The 24608-nt window shown below is 42.0% G+C and overlaps 1 protein-coding gene across 1 annotated transcript in view; it reads left to right on the top strand.

Annotated features, from left to right (window-relative positions):
* LOC122797207 (titin homolog) overlaps window positions 1–24608 on the top strand; it is a 329727-nt gene that overhangs the window by 18057 nt on the left and 287062 nt on the right. The window contains exon 3 of the mRNA XM_044066036.1: window positions 8002–8160. Coding sequence (XP_043921971.1) covers window positions 8002–8160 — 159 coding nt within the window. The remainder of the gene's footprint in view (window positions 1–8001; window positions 8161–24608) is intronic.

The raw sequence follows: 24608 nt of genomic DNA, 5'->3' as shown, positions 1-24608 counted from the left end.
GTAGACTTCTGAGCCCCCAAGCCCTTCTGTGTTTGAGGGAAGCCTTCTAGCTTGTTTTTTTTTTCTTGTAACTAGCCAGTTTTCTAGTTTCAGCACTCAAATCTGTTTCTTTGATCTCAGCACTTGTTCAGAAAAAAAAAAAAAAAAAATTTCATCTGCTTTTACTGTACTTGTGTTTTACATACTTCTTTTACTTTTGCATCATCTTAAAATACTCAATTGTATTTATTACTGCTTGGTGTAACTCATTCTAAGCCTTTTGGTTTAAACACTTGGGCTTCGGACCAGTTAGTTGTTTTGCACTGAGAGGGTTTGTGGCCTGCACTGTTGTGGCAGAACAGGTAGCTTACATCCTTCTAGGTTGAGAACTGCTGATTGAGGGCTCAGTGTCTGTTATTCTAAAAGTGTATTAATTCTGGTTTAAGCACTTGGGCTTTCAAGCCAGTTATTTTACATTAAGAGGGTTCGTGGTCTGCACTCTTGTGGGAGGAGAGGCTGGACTCTGCCCTTCTGAGCTGGGAATTTCTGGTTAAAGGCTTATAGTGCATGCATATCTGAACTGTTTCTTACTGAAGTTGGTGCCTTGTTTGCTGTGGCATAGACTGGATTCGGGCCTGCTGGATCTAGCTTTGTTTGTGTAACTTGAGCACTAATCCAGACATTCTCTAAAGTATTCAATGGTATTTATTACTGCTTGGTTGTAACTTGATTAAAGTGTAGCTATCATTCAAGTCTTTTGGATTAAGCACTTGGGCTTCAGACCAGTTTTACATTAGGAAGGTTTGTGGCAAGCACTGTGGTGGCAGGACAGGTAGCTTTCATCCTTCTAAGTTGGGAACTGCTGATTGAGAGCCCAGTGTCCAAGTGTATTAGTTCTGGTTTAGGCACTTGGGCTTCAGGCCAGTTATTTTACATTAAGAAGGTTCGTGGTCTGCACTCTTGTGGGAGAAGAGGCTGGACTCTGCCCTTCTGAGCTGGGAATTTTCTGGTTAAAGGTTTATAGTGCCTGAATATTTGAACTGTATCTTACTGAAATTGGTTCACCTTGTTTGCTCTAGCATAGACTAGATCCAGGCCTACTGAATCTAGCTTTGTTTATATGCTTGTTGTTTGTTTGCTTGTTATTTCCCTGGAAGCTAATTCCACCTAATACGCAACTTCTCAGCTTCTGTGGATCACTAGTGATATCTGCATTGCTTACTGTACTTATTTCCTTGTTTCACTTGAAAGAAAGTTACTGTTTGTCGTTTTGCATTTAGTTACTTGTAACACATTGCACTCAAGTTACCTGGCACTTGCTCACTAAAGCAATTATATAAGTCAGCACTAAAAATTAAAAGCACTACACCCTCACTCCCCACTGGCCCTTGTTTTCAATTAAGGATTTCCCAATATTATTCTAGCATGTCCAAAGGTCAGTTGTCAATCTCCTCTCCGGTCCAGCTGGTGAATCTGGGAATCTTAAGGCAATGTTATAACTGCCTCATGTACACAGACAACCCTCTCCTCCTCCCACATAACACAAATACTTGCGAGAGATGCAGCTATTTAGCCAAACTGGAGGCTGAGCTCTCTCAACTCAGGACTGGCAAGACCAGACAGGAGGAGAAGGCAACTACACACACCACAAAACCAGCCTCACATAATGCTACCACTCCACTGAATCAAACACATAAACACACAAAGACATACTCGGAGGCTCTGAGTAAAAATTTACCTAAACAGCAGAGGCCTCCAAAGCAGACACCCAAACAACTGCTACCTCAAGACACCCCACAAGCAACACATAAACCACAAAAGCAGTGTGCAAAGCAGTCACAGCCCTTAAGGCCAAATACAACACCAAACATACTTGTCATAGGTGACTCCATAGTCAGACACACTGACGTCCCACTCACCAGGCTGAACAAGGAGAGGGTCACAGTAAGCTGCCTATCGGGCGCTAGAATCCGCCACATAACACAAGCACTCGGGTCACTCCACGGCAAGTACAAATATGACACAGTCATTGTCCATGCTGGTGTGAACGACCTGAGACGTACCTCCCTGGACTACATGAAAAGAGACATAGAGGAGCTCTCTGATTATGTAGCCCAGGCAGGTATGACCCTAACCCTGAGCAGTATCCTTCCTTCACCAAGAATGATGCCACAATATAGAGACAAGATGATCAGCTTTAACAATTGGCTTAATGTCTGGTGTCATTCAAAGGGGATCCAGTGTCTGTCTGCCTGGGATGACATGCTTGACAAGCCACGCTGTTTCCAAGGGACGGCTTGCACCTGTCACCCTGGGATTCGGATATTGGCTAAGGCTCTTGCCACCCCCATAGTGCCTTTTTAGGCAAGGCTCAAATTCTAAACCTACCACCCTAGAAAACAAAATGGGAAGAAATTGAGGGTAATGCTGCTCAATGCCAGAAGTCTAAATCTCAAAATGCACGCACTCGAGGCCCTTCTCAGTATGGAGAACATCGATGTCTGTGCTGTAACTGAAACCTGGTTCAAGGCTCCTGAGAGCACCCGGCACTATTAGGTTTTACCTCATATCATGCGTTCCGGCCCCAAAACCCGGACCACTCCACAAAAGGAGGGGTGTATCCATATTCATAAAGGATACTCACACCTCCAGGTTGGTGGCAACGCATGAAGCTTCGGAAACCATCCAGGTGCAACTAACCATAGGCAAAACTGCTCTACAAATTGTAGCATGCTACAGGCCACCCTCTCAAACTCAGGAACCCCACACAGCCTTCCTGAAGACACTGGAGGGTATAAATGTATCTCCAAACACCATCATATTGGGTGACTTCAACTACCGAATATAGACTGGGAACATTACTCAAGCCCTAACTTTCTAGCCCAACGGTTCCTGGAGTTCATAAATTCAAATGCCATGGAACAGCTAGTCACTGTTCCCACGAGAGGAGAAAATATACTAGATCTCATTGTCACAAACATGGGGACAAAATGCTCCACACGAAGTATATCCCTCATTGGTGAGATCTGATCATAAACTAATCTCACTGGAAATCCACATCCCGCCCCACCCCAAACAAAAAGACCATAGTGAAGAACTTCTCTAAAGCAAACTTCACACTACTCAAGACTGGTGTGGTATCCTTCAAGGCCCCTGAGTCAGAGGAAACCACAACCCAAGCTGCGGAAGCCCTTACAAATGCCTTCTATGAACACCTCCAGGACTGCATGGATCAGGCAATCCCAAATAAAACCAAGACTCTTTCCACAAAGGGCAAACGTCCAGTCTGGTGGACCCCAGCCATTAACAAACTTTACAATAAGAGGAGAAAGCTATTACATGATAGAACAAAATCCATAAAAGGGAAGTCACCCCTGATCATTATTAGTAAAAAAATACGAGCACTCATAAAATCAACTAAGGCCAATTTTGAGAGAAAAATTGCCATGGATTCAAAGGACAATCATAAGGCCTTTTTCAGCTATGTTAGGAACCTAGGTGGAAACTCACAGATATGCTCAGAATTAGTCCAAAATGATACAAAAATCACTGAACCCACAGACATTGCCAACATACTGGCAGACAGGTTCAGTGCAAACTTCACCCCCCTCTCCCCAGCTAAAGGAGAGATAACTATCCCAGCCGAGTGTAGCCTCCCGGACATCTCAAATGCGCAGGTGAAAGCTGCTCTCTCTAAAGCTAAAAACACAGCATCAATGGGCGGATGGTGTCCCCGGCTGTGTGCTACACGAGCTAAATGAGGAATTAAACCCGCACATAAGGCAGCTGTTTAATCTCAGCCTTACCACAGGATACGTGCCCAAGGAGTGGCGTCACGGCAACTGTGGTCCCACTCCACAAAGGTGGCCTCACGGACCCTGGTAATTACGCCCCATAAGCTTAACAAGTCTAGTCTGCAAAGCTATGGAGAGGATCATAATGGAGCTCATAAACAAAGATATAGGGGACTTGCAGACATTGGACCCGACCCAGTTTGGCTTTGTCAAGGGAAGATCATGCCTTTTGAACTTGGTCGACTTCTTGAAATAGTCACCAAGGCCATTGATGAGGAAAGGCAGTCCATACAGCCTACCTTGACCTTGCAAAGGCTTTCGACACAATACCCCACTCGGGTATTGTAGAAAAACTTACCAGCTTAAATGTAAACCCATATGTCACAAGATGGGTTGCAAACTGGCTTAAGGACAGAACCCACAGGGTTAGAGTTGCTGGCGCTGTGTCAGACTCCAAGCCGGTCACAAGTGGTGTCCCACAGGGCTCGGTCCTTGGCCCCTATTGTTTGGCATCTACTTCTCAGAAGTACAGGCCAACATGGGAGGACTTTGGCTGACAAAGTTTGCAGATGACTGCAAACTGGGCCATAGTGGAAAGTGCATCGGACACGGATATCCTTCAGAAGGGACTCACGGAAACAGATAGCTGGTGCCAGAGCCATGGCCTGAAGTTAAACGCCAAAAATGTATAGTCATACCCTTCGGGAAAAACAAGGTAACCCCAAGCTACCATATAGGTGGCAATCCACTAAGCACAGAAGAGGTTATCAGGGACCTGGGGACCCAGGTTGACAGTGGCCTTTCTTTTGACACTCACATTGCTAAAGTGGTTAGAAAGACCTTCTACATTGCCCACCTGATCATGAAGGGATTCACATCCAGATCTAGTGAGGTCATTGTTCCCCTGTACTCTTCACTTATCAGACCAATGATCGAGTACAATGCCCCATTCGGGATGTATCTCACCCGACATCTGCAGCAATTGGAGAGACCCCAAAAGTTCCTCACCAAAAGGATAAAGGGACTCCAAAATCTGTCATATGCTGCCAGATTGAAGAAACTCCAGCTCTATTCAGTCGCATACCGTCTGCTCAGAGGTGACATGTGCCTGACATACAAGGCCATGTCCAACCCAGAATTAATGGACATGCTCCACCTCAAAAAATCCAAATCCACCAAAACCACTAGAGCAAGCGACTTAAACCTTAGCACGGATATAAATAGGACGTGCTGGAGGGATAGATTTATCACTCAGAGACTCCCTATGCTGTGGAATAAAATCCCGGTCCATGTGAGGCAGAGCACCTCGCTGACTCTGTTCAAGAGAAATCTAGACCTGTGGATGGGAGATCGTAGGTTTACCCCGGGAATCATCTCTGGGTCCCTGCTGGACAGAGGCATAACAAACTAATGGGCACAGTATTTTTTCATATAAGGGGTGGCGTAAGCCACAATAATTTGGGCTAGGCTTATAAATGCCTTAGGGCAGATAGCCTAGTATAAACCTATGAACCTATGAACCTATTTTAATTCCCAGTAAACACTTTGCTAATTGTCAAACGAAGGGTATAGTATACTTAGCTATATGTACAAAATGTGAGGCATTTTATGTTGGTAAATCCGAGAGAAAGTTAAGGAATAGGATCTACGAACATTGTTATGATATTAAAAACCGAAATGGTAATAATGCCTTGTATAGGCACACATTAAATTGTGATGGAGCTGCTTTCACTTTTTTTGTGTTAGATGTGGTAGAACTGGACCCGAGGGGTGGCCCATGGCAAACTTCGATCGAATACAAAGAACTGTTATGGCAACTGGACCTAGAAGGTAATAAATTCCCTGGGTTAAATGAGACTATTTCTATAGCCCCAGTCTTAAAGATGAGAGCTACCAAACTCTAACAATGAACACAGTGGGTACCCTTAGAGGGACTAACAGTCTGATTGTTAGATAGTATAACTTGTCCATCTGTCAAAATATTCTCTGTAATCCCCCTCATAACTTCATTTTTAGGAAAAATTTGCAAGTGTTAAAGTATTACTGATTCAGAGTTGCATAATTAATTGTTTTTTAGGTAGTAATACACAGTATGCCCCTTAGATGGCACTATTTGTATAAGAAGTAGGTATGGTTTTTGTTTAAAGACATTTACAATTACTTTTTTTGAATCGGTATAGTGAGTGTTCCGTGTTATGTTTTTAATAATTTTTTAACTTTGTCATGAATATTTGTATACTAGTAAGGTTTTTAAACATTTTAAGTTTTTAACTATGGAAGTTTTTATTCAAAAAGAAGTAGTGAACTAAGCCCTATACAGGAAACCCATATATGGTATTGGCATTTTTAATTGTCTAATTGGCCAATTAATTATTGAATTATGTGCTGAATTGTAATGTAGAGAGTATTTAAGAGCATCATGAAACTTCAGTTTGTATTTTGTTTCATCGGAAGAAGTTTCTGAAACGAAAACGCAGTGGACTCTATTGGCGTTTATGCTCTTTTTGTTGCTGCCTTTGCTGTGGTTTTGTGCTCCTGGATGGCGTTCTATTGACCTGTGGTGGATCATTAAAGTATCTTTTAAAAGAAGAACAGAGGTTGCCTTATTTCCTCTACAAGTATATTTTTTCTGGTGAAGTACTGTTTTTTATACTTGTCTCCTTTTTGCTGGTTATATGTCATATGCAGCCCGACTGAAAAAACTCCGGCTGTACTCAGTGGCATATCGCTTACTCAGAGGTGATCTCTGCCTGACGTACAAAGCCATGTCCAACTCAGAATTGATGGACATGCTCCACCTAAAGAAATCCAAGTCACTGTGAGCCACGCACTCTAGTGAACTAAACCTCGCCACAGCAATAAATAGAACATGCTAGAGGGATAGATTCCTGTCACAGAGACTCCCCATGCTTTGGAACAAAGTTCCAAATTACATCAGGCAGAGCCCCTCACTAACAGTCTTCAAAGGAAACCTTGACGAGTGGATGGGTAACAGAAAGTACACCCCTGGGATCACTTCATTGGCTCTGCTTGACAGAGGATCAGTTAATTAATCAATGGGGCAGAGAAAGCCGACACTCTGGCTAGGCTTGTAAATGCCCTCAGGCAGATAGCCTAGTACCTACCTATGAACCTATGTGCCTGTTTTTGCTCAAGTCTAACCATTCTGTTAATTATTTCCATATGCATTAATTGTCAGTAATCCTTAATACACAGCTGGAATGTTTGTCATCAAGCACAAATTCTTTGCTTTTAAAAAACAAGAAAAACTGTTGCTGAACGAAAAGCGCTTAAGTAATAAAAGTTTTTCACAAATTCTTTGCTTGCTTTCTGATGGACTGCTGCAGCTGGTCTAATCAAACAAGTTATTTTTCATGGCTGATTATCACAGTAGTGTTTCTTAAGAATGTATCAAAGTGGGTAGTACTTGGCTTAGATTCCCAGTCTTTGCCTTTTAGAAAAGCCAGTGTTAGCACTGTGGACAAAGCAGTATGCTAGGCTAGAAAGTGACTTTTAGTTACAGCAAAAGCACAGCTGTGTACCTGCTATTTTAACCATTGCTGCTAGTGACCATGTGATGCCATTGACTGCATAGAACAGATGTGTAGAAATCATAAGCATAAGAAACAGCAAAATAAAATTACAGAAAAATTTTTGGATATAAGTTAATGCAGCTGTGACCTTCATTGCCATCAGGCCATTCAATCTACCAGTGTTATAGAATCTTTTTTGCTGGCATATCATTATAAAGTAAACAGTAGTGCAGCATCTTACGTACAGAGCTACTGTCTGTGTATGTGTGCATTTTGAAGCTGCATTTATGATATAAGTTGTTGCACACATGCAGACTAGGTGATTAACTGCAGTGTTAGCCTTCAAAGGCTGGGAATTGCCTTGTTTCTGGTAAGCAAGTGTTACAAATACTGATTGACTACTAATATGAGTGCCCTGGTGATGTGTGTTAGAGTGTATTTGCATTCAAAGAGTATCCCACTTATCAATGTAATTGAAAGTTATAAATAATATAATGTAAAAAAAAAAAAATCTGTGTATTTTTTTTCCAAGTTTATATTCACGGACCGTGTTGGCTTGTTCAGTACTATGTCTTAGGATACTGTATTTGGCTATGGACAGCTTAATAATAATTGACAGCATGTTTTCTTCAATCTATATATTGCCGTTACCCTAATAACAAAACTTACCCCCATTGATATTTTCCTTCCTGTAGGGACACTTCATTGTCTGGGAAGGAGCGCCTGGTGCAAGGATCTCATGGAAGGGACATAATCGGCAAGTCTTCCTCTTTAAAAACTATATTCTAATCTGTAAACCGAAGCGGGACATGAAAGCAGACACTCAGACCTACATCTTCAAGAATATGATGAAGGTTTGCATTTATTTTTATGACTATTCTGTATCACTTTTCTGAAAAAATGGTTATTATTTGTGACATAAAGCAAATTTCTAGTTAGTGCATTTTATCTAAGGGGACGTGTGTAGTAGCATAGATGCTACCAACATTAGCTTTTACTTACATGGAAATTGAAGGATTAAGCAATGCCTTTTAAAAATAAATCTTCTGTTATACCTCTCAGAAATTATGTTCTCAGTGATACATAGGAACGTCTTAAAGTAAACCTCCTAAAACTGTCAGTGCAATGTGAGAGGTTAGAGAGTTGTGCAGAGTAGATACAGTAAATCTTTCACTCAAGACAAAATTTCATTCACTGCTGATGAGAAATAAAATAAACTTTTTTGAATTGTTCCTTATTTGTGAGGCAAAAAACTTTCATCAGAATTCCAAATAACTGGTGAAGCGTTCTTCTTAGAAGTCTACTTGTAAAAAGAACATCAGTAGCTGTAAGTTAATTTTGTGTCAGAGACTAGATAATGTATTAATCATGGAAGTATCAGAGAAAACTATAGAGCAATTAAGACAAAAAATGTCACTGTTAGAAGAGTACAGAAGAGGGAACAGATCAACAAAAATACATAGAAAGATAGACATGATAAAAGCAACATACACCATATCAGAACAGACCAGGATCTATTGTACACTATTACAAATAATAAACTAAAGACATCAGCACAGGCAAAAAAAATTCAAAGTTATGCAGATAAATATAAAGGAAAAGTACAAAATAGGCAATACATTGGTGACCCAAAAAAGTTTTATAGAGAACTGGGAAACCAGACAAAAGGAATATAAATACTACAAAAACAAAAAAGAAATAGACACATTTTGGAGAAATATTTGTGAAGACCCTGTGGAACTAACAAAGATACTGAATGGACAGAAGAAGTAAAAGAAACAGTAAGAAGTTAAAATATACAGGAAATGAAATGGGATAAAGCAACAGCCAGAGAAATTGAAACAAAATTAAGAAAAGCTCCTAACTGGAAAACACCAGGCACAGATGCAGTACCTAACTTCTGGCTAAAAGTATTAACATCTTTACATGAAGATTTAGCCCTGAGTAAGAAATCTTTATATGTGCATCCCGAACAGACACCAACCTGGTTAACAACAGGAAAATCGAGACTGCTCCTCAAGAGTGAACCTACAAGCTGTCCTAAAAACTATAGACCAGTAACTTGCCTTCTGATGATGTATAAACTATATACTGAAATTGATGCTAATAGAGTTAATAATCATTTAGAAGAAAAGACAGCCATGGCAAGAGAACAAAAGGCTAATAAAACAAAAGTCATCAGAAACAAAGGATCATTTGTTGTTAAATAAAGTCATAATGGAGAGTTGTAAAAAGAGGACGTATCTAAGTATGGCATGGATAGACTACAAAAAAGCATTTGACAGCATCCCACATTCATGAATAAAGGAGTGCTTACAGATGTATGAGATACACTCTGCAATGATCAGTTACATTACATTGACCATGAAAGAGTGGCAATCGAATCTGCAGCTAAAGCATGATAAAGGACAAATTATTATTCCAGGGATAAAAATTCAAAGGGGGATATTCCAGGGTGACTCTTTGTCACTGCTGTTCTTTTGTCGTGTTCTTTATCCATTAAGCTGCCTACTTAACAGATTAGGTCATGGTTACAGTTTGGCTGCCAGAAAACAACAGACTATAAAGACTTCTTATCTTCTTTTTGTGGATGATGTAAAGCTGTGTAGTTCATCATATGAGGAACTGCAGTGTTAAAACTTTCTCAGTTGATAATAAAATGTCATTTGGTCTTGATAAATGTGCAAAAGCAACTTCTAAAGCAGGAAAGCTGCAACACCAAGAAAATATTAGTCTAGGACAAGAATGTTTTATAAAGGAACTTGTGCAGGAGGGAGTGTATAACTATCTGGGAATTGATGAAGGATGAACCTGTACAAATAAAACTTTACTAAGGAATATTTTAGAAGATGAAAATTAATAACAATAGCAGCCCTGACATCTAGGATCAAAGACCAAACTATAAACCAATTTGCTCTTTCTGTTCTAACTTACAGTTTCGGGGTGATTGACTGGTCCTAAAAGGTACTTGATCAGTTGGATATGAAAATAAAAAAAAATGCTTCATGCTTATCAAATGATGTATAAAAATCAGTGTATACCAAGATTATATATATTCCTCGCTCTGAAGGAGGTATAGGCCTCCCCGAAATTGATTATGTGTATAGATCTGCCATAGTAGGAATGCATACATATCTGCTGACTTCACCAGATCCAAACATAGTGAAAGTTTTAAAACATAAGAAGAACAAATCTAAGATTACTTCTTTGCTTAGTTTAGCAGAAGCATATCAGTGTCAAGCGGGAATGGAAATCAAACCAGAAGGAGACAAAAATCATGCAGCAACTGACTGTGCCAAAAAACAAAAGAAAGAATATAAGGTGAAGGAGCAGATGAGAAGGCAAAAAATGTGGAAAAGACTTAAATATAGTTGCAAGTACAGAAAACTCCTGGTGCAACCTCATGTTGATCAGGAACTGATTCAGGAATGATTTAGAAGACGTGAATGTAAACCAAAAGATGAAAGGCTATTATTGGTGGCCCAGGATAGTGGACTATATACACGCTGGTTTACAAAGTCCATTGAACATGTCAGGGAAACAAAGAAATGCAGGTTTTGTAAACAGAGTTGGAAACAGTCACACATCCTGTTGCTGGGTGTGATACACTAATGGCAGAGGGCCTGTATACTGAAAGGCACAATAATGTGGCAAGACTGTTGCACTGGGGATTATCAAAACATTACAGTATTGAAGTAGATGAGAAGCACTGGAAACTTGAGCCACAAAGCATTACAGAAAATGATGATGTTTATATCACATGGGATCATCTATTACCAACAGTTCAAATAGTAACGGTGAGAAAACCAGGTATTGCAGTCCATGAAAAAAAGACAAAATTAACATTGATCATTGAAATTGCTACACCTAGAAATTACAGTGTCTTACATACAAAGAGACAGAAAGTCATAAAATACCAGGATTTGCAGGCAGAAACAAGGGCAGTGCGTTGAAGAAGGATACACAGAGAGTTCCAACAGTAGAAGGAGCAATGGCTGTCAAAAAAAAGAACTTACATTCATATTTAGATATGCTACTGATACATTTAACGCTGTTTGAATTGCAGGAGTAAATTCAGGTCATATTGCAGGTGCTGCAAAGAGCACTTTTGGCAGATATCAAAGATTGAAACAATGCTAATTTCACAAACTTTAATCATATTTTGACTTTGTAATAGGGTCCATTCCTGTCATGGTATTAGAAACCCAAAGACTTGGAGAAATTAAATTGATAAAAACCTAAAACTGACAGTGCAACGTGAGAGGCTAGTGAGTTGTGCAGTATAGATAAATATTTGACTCAAGACAAAATTTCATCCACTGCCAATTAAAAATAAAATAAACTTTTTTGTGTTGTTCCTCATTTGTGAGGCAAAAGACTTTCATCAAACTTCCAAATAAATTGTGAAGTGTTCTTCTTAGAGGTCTTCTTGTAAAAAAAACATCAGTAGCTTTTAGTTAATTTTGTCTCAGAGACTAGTTAATGTGTTAATGTAACACAAACTGATAAAACATTCCCCTGGATTTACTAAAATTTCGTGCAGGACTAGCTTAGTCCTGCACAGAAGCAACCGTTTAGGAGCAGGACGGCAGTGCACCATGTATATTAATGATGCGAGCTGCCTGAGCTCCTAGGCTTACACGGAGCGTCTAAGAGTGCAGGGGGAGCAGATCTCTCAGAATAAACATGCCCCCGCAATGTAGAACAGCAGAAAGGGGTAAGAAATGAGCGAGACAGCTCATAGGTGTCCGCATATCCCCACCAACAGTCCCCCATGTGTACAACAGCAACTGTACATATAAATAAAATTAAGAAACCCTTTTATTTTATTTTTTTTAAATCCGATTAAAGCTAACTGTAGGTGCGCGGGTGTGCCCATCACTTAGCTACGGTTAAAGCAGCTTAAAAGGCTGAAGAGGACAACAAGGAAGATATATGCAAATGAAGCAGCACAGCAATAGTGTATTGGGCAGAGCATTTGCCGTACGAGCAGGCATTCCTCATTCGGGTCCCACTGCAGCACATTCCATTTTACATGGCAAAGCATGTTATGACCAATATTTTTGTTACATAACCCAATAAGTAATATATATTTGTGAACTGGAGTACTGCAGTAAATGCACAGGTGAGGTGTCAGTGTCATAATGAATAAGGCACTAATAAGCAGGTCTAAGCATAAATAAGCAGTAGTAAGCATATATAAGCATATTTAAGCACTAGTAAGTGGCCTTAAGTCCGTTTGCACGGCGGTAAGCAATGCCTACACTGGCTAATCAATTTTAAAGCTAACTCTCTGTAAGCAGATGTAATGGCAGGTTAGCAGTGCTTACTGTCACACAAACCCGCTTACAACTGCTCAAGAGTGCCTTAATCACTCTGTTTCCAATGGCCCTTGTACTGCCCATCAACAAAATAAACAGCCATGCAGGTCCCAAACCCAGGACCCTATACACCATAGTCCCAGTAGTTATCTACCAAGCCATCACAGAATTACAGAAGAATGAGGTAGTAGCAAACAAGTCCTCACCATAGTATAACCAAACTGAACCTGTGAAAGGCATCAGTATACAGTCATATGTGCCATAACCCACCACATAACATAAATATGTGAAATGGAGTACAGCAGTAAGCCCAGAAGTGAGTTGTAATTGTAGCAGAGTGTTGAAACCCCCAATAAAACACAAGGACCTCAGAGAGTGTACGTATACATCAATCAGCGATACCAGGCATACATATATAGTGTAATGAATAATAATACAATGCCAAAAAGACATTATAATGAAGGTCTAATGTAAGCAGCGCTAAGCATTGCACAGGCCAGCTTAGGAGGTATGATCAATGTGTAGCCCAGCTAACTCATTGTGTCCAGTGGTATACCCCTTTAAACAATGCCAACCCTAGGTAAGCAGGTTTGCTCATAGCTTAGCCTTTTCAAAACCGGCCAATCATGGAAAAGTGTGGGAATTCAGCTCTACTTAAACCCAAGAGGCGGGAATACATCTCATAACTGGGTGTAGCTTCCCCTTGCAGGCACTATGGCAGTAAGGGGAGAAAGAGTGCGCTTCCAGGCGCAGCGCTGGTGCATCCAGGAGTCCAAGGTCATGGCAGGACTCCTAGTTAAAGACCATGCAGGGCCAGTACCAGGGCTCCCAATATAAGGCGGAGGCCTGGGACCATCTCGCCTGTGACCTCACCAGTGCCACTGGCATACCCCGAACTGGTGAGCAGGTCAGGCACCACTATGCCGACCTGAAGCGGCAGAAGGGGGACCTCTTGGATGAGTGGCTCCAAGAGGATAGAGCATCAAGGGATGTTCCAGCCATGTGTAAGTATCACCCCAGTATGTGTGTAATAATTGCCAGCTCCGGTATATCATGGATAGGTATTAAGTCCCCCACAGCTGCAGAGGAGTGGGACGTGAACCAGGAGGCCCACATCTGCCGCTTGGCGAGGTTGTGATGCGAGGCAGGTCAGTAATACCCATGCTTTTACTGTCATAGGAAATAAAAATAAAACTGGTAGTAAATTAATTGCTAGTATAAAACCTGTATTGCTCAAGGCAAGTACTGCATACACTAGAGAATATGTCAGGAACAGTCTCATATTGTTTGTATGTCAATAAAATCGTAATATCCTGACAAAACAGGTCTAACTGCTGGACTACATGTGTATATTCTGGTATCATATGGTAATGTAGGTTTGCAATCATGTAATAGTACTGTTGAATTAAGCACTGTTACCCACACCATGCACCATAAATTGAATGTGTAGGAATGCCTGTATATGACAGGTGTAATCCCCAGAGGCCATGTAGTACAACTGAGAGACACATAGACAGTAAACAGGGAAAATGCAGACAACAAAAAACGAATAGCACATGCAACTGAGATGTGAGCTGTTTTTTTTAACACACACAGCCACAGTTCGAATCCTGCCAGTGGTAGTAGTCTGCATACAGAATCATACCCCACAACTGTACAGATATGTCCAGAATGTCTATTAAAGTGGCCCATATCTATTGCCTGTCAACCTGTCCCCCTGGGAAATCAGTGGGATGATCCCAGATGTATAGGCTGCAAAATGGAAATACAACTGATTGACACATCTATGACAACAAACCTGGCACACTACCAACTCCCCAATACTGTATGTTACTAGGAAGCCACGTATCTCCCATTTACACCCCAACTTGTTAAGCTGTGGTCAGAGTGTGTACAGTAACAAAGTGAGATGTATGTGCATAATAGTAATGTGAAACCAGGTACTGTGTGTGGGAACATTCAGGTAGTGCTAATAAACATACCTCCCACTGGTCTGTCAGATACTAACACTGTTCCCAGAAATACAAGAATGATATGCAGTTGCTCTGAATAATGAGGTATTACGCAACACTGTCACCCACACTGTCCTACAACATATAACTGTCTAGGAAATCTGTATGAGAGTGTTGTTATACAAGGTCAGAATGCATAAGCACAGGGGATTAATAAGACAGAAAGCAGAGTGGAGATATACAGCAATATCAATATAGCAGACACAACTGTGATGGACAGTGTTTAAGTTGTAGCAGACACAGCCATGATCCGAATCCTGGGAGTGGAATTAGACCGCATAAAGATTCATGCCCCACAACTGTACACATGAGGCCAGAATGTCCAGTATAGGTGCCCATATCTGCTGCCTGTCCCCTTGGTAAGTCTGTGGGATGATCCCAGATGTGTAGCCAGCAAACAGGGAATACAAGTGATTGTCAACCATCATGAGAACACACTTGTCACTGTAGCAACCCCCGAAACTGTTAGGATAGTAATATTTCAAGTATGTCCTATCTACACTTCAGGTATGACTGCTGAATCCTACACAAATACACTTTATAAGCACTTACACGAGTGCATGGATCATGCTATCCCTAACAGAACCAAGATGCTATCCTCCAAAAAAAGGATGCCAATCTGGTGGTCCTCTGCCATAAAGAAACTACAACAGAAGAAAGAAACTGTTGCAATAAAGAGTAAAATCCCATGACTGGAGGAACTCCCTGGTCAACCTCAGTAAGAAGCTGAGATCCCTCATAAAATCCTCCAAAGCTAGTTACGAATACAAAATTGCCACTGACTCTAAAGACAACCACAAAGCATTCTATACAGTATGTCAAGAATCTCAATGGCAACACTCAGATCTGCTCTGAGTTGCAGCACAATGGCACTAAATATACAGAACCAACTGATATTGACAACATCCTGGCAGATAGGTTCAGTGCTAATTTTACGCCCCTCTCAGCCCCTAGAGGGCCCATCTCTATACCGGAAGAATGCAAAGTTCCTGTAATCATGGCTGCACAGGTAAAAAACACACTCTCCAAAGCCAAGAACACATCATCCATGGGACCTGACAATATTCCAGGCTGCGTTCTCCACGAACTACAGAATGAACTGGCACCCTAACTAAGTACCATGTTCAATCATAGCCTCACCTCAGGCTTTGTGCCCACTGAATGGCGCACCGCAACAGTTATCCTACTCCACAAAGGGGGAGCCACGACGGACCCCGGGAACTACTGCCCCATTAGCCTGATGAGCCTGGTCTGCAAGGCGATGGAATGTATCATCATGGAAATCATAAACAAAGACATTGGTAATCTCTAAACTCTGGACCCTACCCAGTTTGGGTTTGTAAAACGCAGATCATGTCTCCTAAACCTGATTTACTTCTTTGAAGCAGTCACCAAAGCCATAGATGATGGTAAGGCAGTTCACACAGCTTATCTAGATCTCGCCAAGGCTTTCGACATCATCCCCCACTCTGGAATTATAGATAAGCTCACTAAACTAGGTATAAATCCCTATGTCACAAGATGGGTTGCCAGCTGGCTCACGGACAGAACCCTCACTGTGAAAGCAGCAGACTCCAAATCCGACTTCAGACCAGTGACAAGTGGAGTACCACAGGGTTCAGTCCTGGGTCCTCTCCTGTTTGGTATCTACTTCTCTGAAGTACAGGCTAACACAGAAGGTCTTTGGCTAACAAAGTTTGCAGATGACTGCAAACTAGGAGCCATAATTGAAACTCCTAATGATGTGGACATACTACAAAAGGGCCTTACTGAGACAGATGCCTGGTGTCAAAGCCATGGCCTGAAGCTCTGTGCCAAAAAGTGTATTGTTATCCCCTTTGGTAAAAACTCTGTACCCATGAACTACCACATAAGTGGTAGTCTACTTAACGCCAAAAGTGTGATAAGAGACCTTGGGACACTGGTGGACAGTAGTCTCTCCTTTGATAATCACATCGCCACAGTGGTCAGGAAATCCTTTTACGTGGCTCACCTCATCACGAAAGGTTTCTCATCCAGAAGAAAAGAGGTCATTGTCACCTCTACTCATCATTCATTAGACCCATTATAGAGTACAACGCCCCTTTTGGTATTTACCTCACAAGACATCTACAACAACTGGAAAGGCCAGAGAAATACCTCACAAAGAGGATTACTGGCCTCAAACAGATGCCCTATGGAGACCGTCTCAGAAAACTCCAACTTTACTCTGTCGCATATCATCTACTCAGAGGCGATCTCTGCCTAACATACAAAGCTATGTCAAACCCAGATCTGTTGGACATGCTCCACTTAAAGAAATCCCAATCCCTCTGAGCTACACACTCTAGGGACCTAAACCTTGTCACCACAATAAACAGAACATGCTAGAGGGATAGATTCATGTCCCAGAGACTTCCCATACTCTGGAACAGACTACCTATCTATGTCAAACAGAGCTCCTCATTAGCACTCTTCAAGAAAAATCTTGATGATGGGATAGGAAATAGGAAATTCACCCCAGGGATCACTTCTGTGGATCTGCTTGACAGGGGCACAGGAAAATTTTTTTTTGGGTGGCGGAAGCCAGGGTACCTTTTTGACTAGGCTTATATAGGCCCTAGGGCTAATAGCCTAGTACCTACCTATGAACACTCCCATGTTGTCAAGCTGTGACCAGAGCGTGTACAGTAACAGAGTAAGATGTATGCGCATAATACTAATGTGTAATCTGGAAGTTTGTGTGGCAACAGTCAGGTAGTGCTAACAAACATTGCTCCCACAGGTACGTTGGATATGAACACTGTGCTGAGAAACATAGACCAATATAACCTGTACTGGTACTGTCCACCCTGGTATTGTAGGGATTGTGAGTGTTGCAGTTTCTCTGAATAATAAAGTATCATTGGTCACGGTCACCCACACTGTGCTACATAATATAACTGGGTAAGAAAACATGTATATGTGTGTGTCAGGTCACTAAAGGTGGAATAAGGCAATATTCTAGATATGTCCAGGCACACCAGCATGTGGTCAACACATGGCCAGAGTCTGTGCAGAAAGAGTTGGATAGCATAGTGCAAAACATCAACCCAGAATCCGGGCGTATGTGTACAAACAGTTAGTCAGTGTTAGCAGACATTTCCTCCACAGTTATACCAGGTAAGAGGTGTATACTGCAGGTAAAACCAGTTGATGTTTAGTGATGACGACAGCCATATCACTGTCCAAAATAAGGCTGTAGGATAGTGTAGTAGGACTTGTAAGGTACAGATAACAGCACTGACTAGGAAAGTAATGTGGACTACAGGAATATACTACTTGTTAATTGACATCTTTCTCTTCCCCCCACCTTATCTCCAACAATAATCAACATACCTACCCCAACTGGTATGTAATGACTCTGATAATGTCCAATTGTTTGATAAATATTTTAATGGTTCCCATGCATGTGCCATATTGAATTATTCCAACATCGTTGGCATGGTGCCATCAACGTACCTGCATGCTGTTCTTATTACCATTGTGGTCCCGTATATGCATGTGTTTTGTTTGCTATGCAGCTGTTCCGTATCTGGTGTCTGGGTTAATGGGAATATCTATGCATGCTGTTATACCTAACCCTGGAATGTGTTGACTATTACTAACCCATATATGATGATGAAATCTAAACACTATAGCACGCTTGGGAAGGCCGGTCCCAGCGGACCCACCTGTCCCACCTCAGCTGGCCATGGCACCGGGCACCAGCAGGTCTGGGGCCAAACCCTGGATCTCCCTGTCCATTGGTCCTGCACCACCTTTGGCTGGAACCACCCAGGGGATAGGGTTCACCCCCCCCCCTGGAGTGGGAGTGTGGGAGTGGAGAGGCACCTGTCACCCGTCGCCAGGTCGGGGTCATGGTGCGTAGAGCTATCAATGAACAATTCGGTGATCTTTTACACCAGCTCAAGGGCCGTGTGTCACAACTGGAGAGTCAGCCTGGCTCTGCGGCTCAGCCCCCAGCACAGCCACCTTCGGGGTTGTGAAGGTATAGTGCTGACTGCCCATGGGTGGGGACCTCAGTCCCACTGTTACCACTAGGGGGCTTGTTGGCTTCTGATATCCCAACACCCCTCCCCCATCAAGGTGTTTACCCCCCCATATGTGTCATATACCACCCCTGTATGTGTTTTGTCTGTTAACCTACCCAACCTACCTCCGCAAATATACCTACTACCCCTCCCCAACATCCCACTCTCACCTGAAAAAAAAAGGGCAATCTGTTCCCACAAAAAAATCTTCCCCCATACATAGCTGTCCATTTCGCACATGTGTCCACTGGACACATGTAATCCAGTCTAACTGGCATCACAACTTATTACTGTTGTACTCACCCCTCTACCAGGGGTTTGAGGGTCCAAATCTACCTCCAAAGTCAGTGTATATGCACAGCTGTTGCTGTAGAAGAAATGGGCAGCTATGGACCTTCCCTACACCCTTCCTGCACATTCCTAGCTATTTTCCCTACTGTCTTTCCCTTTTTGTGCCCCTTTTCACCACTTTCCTATCAACCCTTTTTTCTTTTCTTTTAAAGAAATTAGCGCGGGGGTAAGGGGGAGTAAGCACTTTTAAGCAGCAGTAAACGGGTCTATGCCTGTTTGCTTGGGGGTAAGCTATTCCTACACAGGTTAAGCAATTTAGAAACTGAAGTATAAATAAAGAACTTGTACTGAGCAGGGGTGAAAGTGAGGAAATGACGAAAAATGATAATCCCAAATATAAAATCCACGTATTTATTGCAGACAGAGATAAACGGATAAGCGCTTTCACTGTATTAGCTTCTTCAGATCCATGAAACAAACGCCTAATGCAAACTTATTGTATATTGAAAGCACACAGATACAATTAAACAATTAACCTATCAAAAAGTTGATCCAATACAAAATTCTATTTAAAGGCGTAACATATTGCAAAAAACTGGAGATGCACACTGCAGAAGTATAAATGCATAAAACAACTAAAACATATCATAAAATATATATGTAAATATACATAGAAAAAATCCCATTTGTTAAAACACATAAAAACTCTGAGGCATAAGGACATAACATAGGCATACTCATATTAAAAATAAATTACATATAATCACTTCACATGCTGGCGCTGCCTCAGCCTAGGTTTAATGGATGCCCTTTCATTTAAACCTAATCCCCTATCAGCCCTCAATAGTGTTATCCAATCACTCTCTTATGCATTATGCAGCGTGCCTTTCCTGATGTGATAGTTGTGCTCCCTCATCCTGTCTCTAAGTGGGCGGTTGGTCTTACCCACGTAGAAAGAGGAACACAACTGACACACTGCTAAGTAAACAACATGTACGGTCATACAATTCGCCTCCACTTTAGTATAGAAAACTCTTTGTAAATCAGGATGAAAAAACTCCACATTGCTGTCTATAAAAGAGCAAAAATTACAATGACCACAAGGTCTAGAACATCCTGCCTTCATAAGATGTCTGTCCGGTCTGGGATAACACAACAACCTTTTCAAATTGTTCTTATTCCTAAAAAGGAAACGTGGAGCTTCACCTACAATCTGCCTTAGGTCATCATCGACCCACAGGACTTCCCAGAACTTACTATCTCCTTAATTTCAAACTGATCAGATGAAAAAGTAGTAGAGAACTTAGCACAGTGATCAATCTTTCTATCTACAGTGGCACTGGGATAAGTAGGTCCAAAATAAGGGCTGGCTACAGTTAAATGTAGATTGTTCTCTACTACTTTTTCATCTGATCAGTTTGAAATTAAGGAGATAGTTAGTAAGTTCTGGGGAGTCCTGCGGGTCGATGATGACCAACCGCCCACTTAGAGACAGGATGAGGGAGCACAACTATCACATCAGGAAAGGCACGCTGCATAATGCTTTAGCTAAACATGTGGTCATGCATGGTCATGACCATAAGTTTCTGTTTAGAGTGTTAGAAGTTATCACCCCAACTCAGAGGGGCGTTGATATTAGGACATACACTAAAGGAAAAGAGAGTGATTGGATAACACTATTGAGGGCTGATAGGGAATTAGGTTTAAATGAAAGGGCATCTATTAAACCTAGGCTGAGGCAGCACCGGCATGTGAAGTGATTATATGTAATTTATTTTTAATATGAGTATGCCTATGTTATGTCCTTATGCCTCAGAGTTTTTATGTGTTTTAACATATGGGATTTTTTCTATGTATATTTACATATATATTTTATGATATGTTTTAGTTGTTTTATGCATTTATACTTCTGCAGTGTGCATCACCAGTTTTTTGCAATATGTTACGCCTTTAAATAGAATTTTGTATTGGATCAACTTTTTGATAGGTTAATTGTTTAATTGTATCTGTGTGCTTTCAATGTATAATAAGTTTGCATTAGGTGTTTGTTTCATGGATCTGAAGAAGCTAATACAGTGAAAGTGCTTATCCGTTTATTTCTGTCTGCAATAAATACGTGGATTTTACATTTGGGATTATCATTTTTCGTAATTTCCTCACTTTCACCCCTGCTCAGTACAAGTTCTTTATTTATACTTCTCTTTATATTTTTTCCTGAGAAGGGGCGTTCACCTGTGAAGCAGCATCTTGTTTGACTTCTTTATAATTTAGAAACTGAGTATAAGAAACTGTAACCGGAAGTTAGCAGCGCTTACCTCTGCACAAACCCGCTTACAACTGCTTTAAAGTGCCTTAATCACTCTGTATCCAACAGCCCATGTTCTGCCCAGCAATAAAATAAACAGCCTCTGCAAGTCTTGAACCTTGCACCTGTCTTGAAGCTTGCACCTGTCACCCCTGGGCTTCCGGATATTGGCCAAGGCTCTTGCCACCCCCATAGTGCCTTTTTTAGGCAAGGCTCAAATGACAAACCTACCTCCCTAGAAAACACAAGTGGAAAAAAACTAAGGGTAATGCTGCTCAATGCCAGAAGTCTAAACCTCAATATGCACGCCCTCGAAGCTCTCCTCAGTATGGAGAACATCGATGTCTGTGCAGTGACTGAAACCTGGTTCAAGGCTCCTGAGAGCACCCCAGCACTATCAGGTTTTACCTCATATCATGCTTTCCGGCCCCAAAACTTGGACCGAACCACAAAAGGAGGGGGAGTATCCATTTTCATCAAAGATACCCACACCTCCAGGTTAGTGGCAACGCACGAAGCATCGGAGACTATCCATGTGCAACTAACCATAGGCAAAACTGCCTTACAGTTTGTAGCATGCTACAGACCACCCTCTCAAACTCAGGAACCCCACACAGCCTTCCTGAAGACACTGGAGAGTATGAATGTCTCTCCAAATACCATCATTTTGGGAGACTTCAACTACCCAAACATAGACTGGGAACATTACTCAAGCCCCAACACCCTAGCCCAAAGGTTCCTAGAATTCATAAACTCAAATGCAATGGAACAACTAGTCACCATTCCCACAAGAGGAGACAATATACTAGACCTGATCATCACAAACATGGGGACAAAATGCTCCACACCGGAAGTATATCCCTCTTTGGTAAGATCAGACCATAAATTAATCTCACAGGAAATCCACATCCCGCCCCCACCCCCTGCACAAAAGACCACAGTGAAGAACTTCTCAAAAGCAAACTTCACACTTCTTAAGACTGAAGTGGTATCCTTCAAGGCCCCTGGGCCACTGGAAACCACAACCCACACTGCTGAATCCTTTGCAAATGCCTTCTATGGGCACCTTCAAGAATGCATGGATCATGCAATCCCAAATAAAACCAAGACCCATTCCCCAAAGGCAGGCACCCGGTCTGGCGGACCCCAGCCATAAACAAACTTTACAACAGGAGGAGGAAGCTACTACATGACAGAGCAAAATCCCTAAAAGGGAAGGCGTCTCTGATCAGTACTAGCAAAAAACTACAATCACTCATAAAATCATCCAAGGCCAACTTTGAGAGAAAAATCGCAAAAGACAATCACAAGGCCTTCTTTAGCTATGTTAGAAACCTGGTTGGAAACTCCCAGATATGCTCAGAGTTAGTCCAAAATGACACAAAATACACTGAACCCACTGACATTGCCAACATTCTGGCAGACAGGTTCAGTGCAAATTTCTCCTCCCCCTCCCCCCCAAAAGAAGAAATAACTATCCCAGCAGAGTGTAGCCTCCCTAACATCTCAGATGCCCAGGTGAGAGCCCTCTCTAAAGCTAAAAACACAGCATCAATGGGACCGGATGGTGTCCCGGGCTGTGTGCTACATGAACTCCAAGAGGAACTAAACCCACACATAAGGCTGCTGTTTAATCTTAGCCTTACTACAGGATACGTACCCAAAGAGTGGTGTACGGCAACAGTGGTCCCACTTCACAAAGGTGGTGCTTCTACGGACCCTGGAAATTACCGCCCCATAAGCTTGACGAGCCTGGTCTGCAAAGCTATGGAGAGGATCATTATGGAACTCATAAACAAAGACATTGGGAACCTACAGACATTGGATCCTACCCAATTTGGCTTTGTCAAGGGCAGATCCTGCCTTTTGAACTTGGTCGACTTTTGAAACAGTCACTAAGGCCATTGATGAGGGTAAGGCAGTTCACACAGCCTACCTTGACCTTGCAAAAGCCTTTGACACAATACCCCACTCGGGCATCATAGACAAACTCACCAGCTTAAATGTAAACCCATATGTCACAAGATGGGTTGCAAACTGGCTCAAGGACAGAACCCACAGGGTCAGAGTTGCTGGAGCTATGTCAGACTCTAAGCCAGTCTGCGGTGTCCCACAGGGCTCAGTCCTGGGACCCCTCTTGTTCGGCATTTATTTTTCGAGGTTCAGGCAAACATAGGAGGATTGTGGCTGACAAAGTTCGCAGATGACTGCAAACTGGGCCATAATTGATACTCCAGCGGACACAAACATCCTTCAGAGAGGCCTCATAGAAGCGGATAATTGGTGCCAGAGCCATGGCCTTAAGCTGAACGCCAAAAAATGTATAGTCATACCCTTTGGGAAAAACAAGGTACCGACAAATTACCACATAGGCGGTAATCCATTAAGTATGGAAGAGGTAATCAGGGACCTAGGGACCCAGGTTGACAGTAACCTCTCATTTGACACTCACATTGCCAAAGTAGTTAGGAAGACCTTCTATATTGCCCACCTTATCATGAAGGGTTTCACATCTAGATCAAGAGAGGTCATTGTGCCCCTGTACTCTTCTCTTATCAGGCCAATTATTGAGTACAATGCCCCATTTGGGATGTGTCTCACCCGACACCTGCAGCAGTTGGAAAGACCCCAAAAGTTCCTCACCAAGAGGATAAAGGGTCTTAAACATATGTCATATGCTGCCCGACTGAAAAAACTCCAGCTCTATTCAGTCGCATACCGCCTACTCAGAGGTGATCTGTGCCTGACGTACAAGGCCATGTCCAATCCTGAATTAATGGACATGCTCCACCTCAGAAAATCCAAATCCATCAGAGCCATGAGAACAAGTGACTTAAACCTGTGCTGGAGGGACAGATTCATAACCCAGAGGCTCCCTACACTCTGGAACAGAATCCCAGTCCATGTTAGGCAGAGCCCCTCACTGACTCTATTCAAGAGAAATCTCGACGAGTGGATGGGAGATCGTAGGTTTACCCCGGGGGTCATCTCTGTGTCACTACTAGACAGAGGCATAGTAAACTAAACCCTAAAAGGGCGTAGTATTCTCATCCTAAGGGGTGGTGTAAGCCACATACACTCTGGCTAGGCTTATAAATGCCTTAGGGCAGATAGCCTAGTACGAACCTATGAACCTATGAACCAAGGCCCTGCATTCCATAGCCAAAGTGATTTACCACTAAGCCATGTCAAATATACATATCCCTGCTATTTTCAAAAACATATCATCCAGCCCAGTCATTCAGCAGTACAGAGAATATAGTCCAACATTTAGATGTATGTGTGTGTGTAAATATAGTAATATCTAAACAGATACAACAT

Source organism: Protopterus annectens, chromosome 3.part0, assembly GCF_019279795.1.
Source record: "Protopterus annectens isolate FY-2018-M chromosome 3.part0, PAN1.0, whole genome shotgun sequence".
NCBI classification, from domain to species: domain Eukaryota; kingdom Metazoa; phylum Chordata; order Ceratodontiformes; family Protopteridae; genus Protopterus; species Protopterus annectens.
Note: the sequence above shows the minus strand (reverse complement) of the source record. Positions and strands in the feature narration are given on the sequence as shown.